Source organism: Vicugna pacos, chromosome 10 (assembly GCF_048564905.1).
Source record: "Vicugna pacos chromosome 10, VicPac4, whole genome shotgun sequence".
Classification (NCBI taxonomy): Eukaryota; Metazoa; Chordata; class Mammalia; order Artiodactyla; family Camelidae; genus Vicugna; species Vicugna pacos.
The window spans coordinates 29,148,248-29,154,432 of NC_132996.1; the positions used below are offsets into that span (position 1 = coordinate 29,148,248).

At 44.2% G+C, this 6,185-nt stretch overlaps 1 protein-coding gene across 1 annotated transcript; it reads right to left on the reverse strand.

The window, feature by feature from the left end:
- Positions 1–284: 284 nt before the first annotated feature.
- LOC102543209 (olfactory receptor 51I2-like) lies at positions 285–1,295 on the reverse strand. The gene has a single exon (XM_006203572.3). The coding sequence runs from the start codon at positions 1,245–1,247 to the stop codon at positions 285–287; it is 963 nt and encodes a 320-aa protein (XP_006203634.1). The 5' UTR covers positions 1,248–1,295.
- Between the last annotated feature and the right edge of the window lie 4,890 nt (positions 1,296–6,185).

Here is a 6,185-nt window from a genome sequence, read left to right on the forward strand (position 1 = left end):
GCATTTAGATGCTTCTAGTCTTCCATGGAGGGAAGAGACTATGTATGGTTCATTTTAATATTTCTTTTAATGAGCACAGATTCTTGCACCACTAAACACTAAAAAACAAGTTGAGGTTAACGATTGCAGGAAAGAATCAGGACTGTTTTTCACCCACAAGTCTGAGTCTGAGCGTGGGCATTTGCTTCTCATTCTGTTGATAATGTGTCCGGGTCAGGGCTCTGAATAAGGGCCTTTTGGATATAAGATATGATAGTTTGGCTTTGTTTTCCTTCTTGGTTGCATCAGTCTTGCCTCTTGTCCCTCAGCACCCTGAGCATGGCCTCCCTGATGGGCTTGGATTTGACACTGTAGATGATGGGGTTGAGCACAGGGGGTACCACCAGATACACATAGGCAACCAGGGTATGTACAATGGGGGGCAGGTGCCTCCCAAAACGGTGGATCATGGACACACCGATGACAGGGATGAAGAAAACCAGAACAGCTAAAATATGAGAAACACAAGTGTTGAGGGCCCTGGTGCGCTCCCTGGGAGAGGCCAGAGCCATCACTGTGTGAAGAATAAGGGTGTAGGACAGGACAATAAGCAGCGAGTCTACACCCATCGTGGACAGAACTACGTACAGCCCATAAATGATATTGACAGTAATGTCAGCACAGGCCCGTTTCATGACATCTGCATGGAAACAGAATGAGTGGGACAGGAGGATCTTGCCGGGGCAAAAGCTTAATCGCTTCAGTAAGAAGGGCAATGGGAAGAGGGACACAATGGCTCGAGCTACAATGGCCAGTCCAATCCTGATGATGACACTATTTGTGAGGACAGCTGCATAGCGCAGGGGGTTGGAGATGGCCACGAAGCGGTCAAAGGACATGGCCAGGAGCACTGAGGACTCCGCCACAGAGAAGAAGTGGAGGAAGAACATCTGGACCAGGCAGGCATTGAAGCCGATGAGCCGATGATCAAACCAGAGCACAGCCAGGGTGGTGGGCATGGTGGACAAGGTGAGACCCACATCGGTGAGGGCCAGCATGGACAGGAAGTAGTACATGGGCTGGTGCAGGCTGGGGGTCCTCCTCACAGCCAAGAGGATCAGGCCGTTTCCAGTGAGTGTCGCAGTGTACATGGAGGAGAAGGGGATGGAGATCCAGCCATGAATGGCTTCCAGCCCTGGGATGCCAATCATTAGGAAAGCAGGGGGCTGGAAGAGGGAGATGTTGATGAAGGACTGGGAAGGGAGCATCCTCGGGATACGGAAGAGGTCTGCAGATAGATGTGACCTCTTCTATCTGGGCAGAAGAATAATACAAGACAAAAACATTGGAAAAACAGCTGTGATATTAGGTGACATGGATTCACGCATAGTAGCAAATATGAAATGTGAAGGAGATCGAAAAATGTACTCTATCTAAAAAGAAACTAGGGGATAAGTATAACTTAAACCTATTGACTACGAAAGTATCATTTCATAGTGTGAAACACTGATCTCTTCACCTACTGAAGAAAGCTTTCTTGAAAGATATGAGATGAAAATAAAGAATCTAATAAAATCACTCTATTTTAAAGAAGAAGCAACGGCCTCATGGAAGTAAACTGAAAACATACTGCAGAAACCTGAAGGGTTGACAGTACGGGCTTGTTATTATTTTTTGGATTGCCCCTTAAATCTCATTATTGAAACAAAAACATGTAAGTAAGCAAACAAAAGCCACTTTCAAGACAGGTCAAAAAAACGTAAGGGAAACAGCCACCTAAATATATTTTAGCAGAGACTTAAAACCCTCCAAAAATAGGTCTGTGTGCTTAAAAGAGCTTTGCTCTGAACCCTGGGGGCTGCAGTTGCGTTATTTCTAGCCAACATAATCGGCTCCCTCTGAAGGTAGGAATGATCTTCCCTCCCCTTGCCTTGCCTTCCCTTTTTCTCTCAGGGAGGGTGACTAGCATTGTGCCTCTCAAGTGAAGGATTGTCCATATTTTGTTAGAAGATTTTTAAAGTAAATCCAGTGAAGTAAAGTTGCTGACAGTGTCAGCTGGCACCTTCCATCCCTTCTCTCTCAGACACTACTTCTGAGAAAATATCAAAACTTGATGCAACTCATTCTACGCAAAGGTGAGTAACAAACAGAGATGTTCAAACACAGATCTTGTGCAGCATATTTTGTAAAAATTAAAAGAGATAAAACAAATTAAAGACAGGCAAAAATACTCTTTGAGATAAGGAATTATTCAGGAAAGAGGAAAATTCTGTATAATTTTTTAAATAAGGAAATTAAATAAATTATGAACCAAATTAAACTTCTTTGATATTAGAGTATAAAAATAGTTGATAAAAAAAAAGAAAGTGAATGCCAGGTACAGAGTGAACTTGACATCCTCTCATGTCTTCCCTCTCTTGAAAGACTATGAGGGACATCTCTCCCTGGAAATGTGGTCTAAGATTGCAGTTCTCTGAGCTGTCAACTCCCTGACTCCAGGAAGGGTCTCTCTTTGAGACTCTCTTCTTCAAGCAAAGAATAGCACTGCTGTCTCCTATTGTCCAAAACTGGTTATTTCTCTTTCTTCTGCTTTATTTCTAGATCTTTCCCTCTGATATCTCCATCTGAGGTGGAGGTGCTGGCAGCCATCCACCTGGGAAGTGGAGAAGAGGCTGTGTTGAGGGCCCAGGTTACTCACCCCAGCTGTTGTCACCGGCTGCTCTGCCACTCCATATCCTGCAAGGGCCCCAATGTCTCTGCAGCAGAGGGATTGAGTTTTATCCCACTGCAAAGGGATGGTTTGGGGCAGTGCCCATCTCTAGGGAAGGCCAGGCTTGAGCCACAGAGGAGTCACTCCACACAGGTCCCTGGCGGGGAGGGAGTTTAAACAAGTTGGGGCTAGTTTTTGGAATCAGGAAGTGGCTGGAGGAGCTAAACAATAAGGGGTAAAGAAGATGGAATCACAGAATCTACAATATCCCACCAAGTTTAAATTCTCTTCAAAGACTATCAACTTCAACAGTACATCTGCATTTGAAATCCTTCCAAGACAATTTTCCTGAAGTCAGCCTCCTCTGTGCCAGGCCCCAGGAGGAATCCTGCGGGATGAGCACCCGGGTTTTGTAGAGGGTAGGGGTATGGAGTGGTGTGTTGGGAGCCTAGTAGTGTTGGCCTAACCCAGCCAGAGGGAGTCAGGGAAGGCTTCCTAGAGGAAGTGGGGAGAAGGCAGACTTCCAAAAGGCCACAGACCCTGTTCTAAACGCTCAGCCCTCATGCTGGGCAGCCTCCAGGACTCTAGGGCTTGCAGCTCCAGACTGGGGCTGACACGGATGCTGCCCGCACCCCTGTCCTGGGGCTGACCTGCAGCATCCAACAGATTCAAAAGGGAGGGAACTGAGTGGAAAGAATACGAACTACAGAGCCATTCAGAACTGGGCTTGAATTCTTCTCTATTTCTTGCTCGATTTCTTACCACGTACAAGGTCCATGTCCCTTCTTTCTTGCTTTCTTGAGAGCTCTACTCCAGAGCTCTGGCCTCAGCTTATTCCTAAATCAGTCTGGACTACAGTCATTCACCTAGAGCTGCTTTCTGTGAACACATTTGGCTTTTCTCCTCCTTGATTCTAGCTGCACTCTCCCAGCCGAACTGGGTCCAGCCTGTCTACCTTTCTCCTCTGGAGGTGATAAGTAAACTTGAGAAAAATTAGTCAACTTAGACATCTTGTATCAAAACAAATTCACGGTTATTAACCTGAGCTGAGACTTTAGCAGCACTCCAAAATTCTTTTCCTTTCGATTTTTAAATTGTCCCCATTCTTCTCAAGCTCTTTATCCAACCTGCCAGCTCAATTCTCAGTAACTAATTAGTTAACGTATTAAAAAATACACATTGGGCATAAATTTTGGCACCAGCTGGGAGAATTGGTGGTGATCATCACTGGAAAGAATCTCAGATATGTGATGCTGGTAATCCCTGGTCATAAATATTGAGAGTACATCTCTCTTTCCAATAATAAAATAAAATAAAAGCCTGGGGAAATCTCTATCCTCCCCTAAACAAACAAACTTGTGCTCTGTCCTTATTTCTTGTCATTCCAGTCTTAAGCAAATGAAGTGCTACTCAGAGATGGGGGCTAAATGTAATTATTAGGGGGGTGGGGGCTGTCCTGCTTAAAGGGCAACCTCAGGCTCTTTGGCTCTCGGGGGAATGGCTACCCAAACTGGTGCCATCCACTGTCCAGGCCAACATAAACACGGCTGGGAACAGGGCAGCGCTTTTATGGCTCTCAGTCCCTGGAGATCCTTCTTCACTGGGAAAGATACTCTCACTACAGTGAGCACTTGCCTGAGACCCAGAGGCCTCTCACGGCTGGGGCTGCCTGGGACCACCTCTGTGAGCTGACTCAGCAACTCAAGCACCCAGAGGCCTTCTTCCTGGGAGCCCTTTCAGATCACTGGGAACCAAAAGGCAAACACTCTCCCAGGATCTTCATCTGCGTGAACACGGAATAAGCAATGGCCATAAACCCCGTTTAGTTTGCCACCTTCTAGAATGTGACAACTTTGAAACTACGGCTTTTGTGTTTGTCTTCTTCCTAAAGGAAGTCATTTCAATCCGGTCGGAATCTCATTTAAGTCCCACCTTCTCCACCCACCACACTCTCTTCGTTTTTCCCATCTCCTAATCTTAGTCCTGTTACTGGTGTTAAAGACGAGAGAGAGAGAGAGAGAGAGAGAGAGAGAGAGAAAGAGAGAGAAGGAGAGACAGAAAAGCCCAGTTCTTAAATTCCAGCTCCCAGGCTAGTGTGACTAGCTGAGTGTTTAAAAAAGATCTGTATGGTTTGCTTGCCAAAGGCAGAAACCCTCACTTCTATCCCCTCAATATACTGGTGAAGCACGGATTATTATTCACCCCCTCCATGATAATAATAATGATAATGAGTATTTACTGAGTTCATACTATGTGTTAAACACTGTGCTAAGCATTGCACATGGGTTATTGCCCACAATCCTCACAAAAGCACTGAGGGTAGACACTATCATTGCCCCTAATAAACCCATGAGGAAAACGAGCTTCACAGAGAGTGAGCTAACTTGATGGGTCACAGAAATGGTTTGCTCTTTCTGTTGGACTGGCCTTCCTTTCAGAGAGCCCGTGAATACCTCCTGAGTGGAAAATTCCCAATCTTTGAGAGCAGGTTGAATTTCTGGAAAGAGCTATAACTGGCAGAATCAGGGGTTAGGAGGTTGAGTTGATAAATGCCATGTTTCAGTAAACAGCAGGTGTGGCCTCAGGAAAGGGGGCTGATTTTCTCAAGTGGATCAAAAAGCAGTTCCCAAGGAGTCCCTGGAGAGTTTTTGCCTTGGAGCCCCTTTGGAATTGTTCCTGGCTTCTTAATATTCAGAGTACATAAGATTTAGAAGAAGATGGAGTTAGGGTTTATCTAATTTAATCACCATGTTTTACAGAGTACATTCAAAAAGATGATATAGTTTAGACAAGGTTCCCCACTTAGTGGCAGAACAGGAGTTCTGAACTCCTAAACCCCATCCCAAGGCTCTGCCCTTCTCTCAACACTGAGGATTAAATATCTTCTTCTTTGAGATATTTTTAAAAAAAACCTTAATAATATGTTTTCTTTAACCCAGTGTACCTAAAATGCAATCATTTCAACATGTTCTTGTTTATAAAACTGATGATGAGTTATTTTATTCTTTCTTTGGTGATTACTTATTACGGTAAAACATACATAACATAAAATTTACCATTCTAACAATTTTTTTAGGTGTACATTTCAGTGCAATGAAGTCTACTCACATTGTTGTTCAACCATCACCACTATCCATTTCTAGAACCTTCTCATCATTCCAAACTGAGACTCTGCACCCATTAAACAATACCTCCTCATTTCCCTTCCCCCCAGCTCCTGGTAACCTCTATTCTACTTTCTGTCTCAATGAATGTGCCTGTTTTAAGTACTGTATATAAGTGGAATCATACAACATATGTCCTTTTGGGTCTGGCTTATTTCAGTTAGCATCATGTTCTGAAGGTTCATCCATGTTGTCAAATGTGTCAGAATTTTATTATTTTAATGGCTGAATTATATTCCATTGTATGTATTTACTACATTTTGTTTATCCTTTCATCTGTTGATAAACACTTGGGTTGTTTCCACCTTTTTGGCTACTGTGAATAGTGCTGC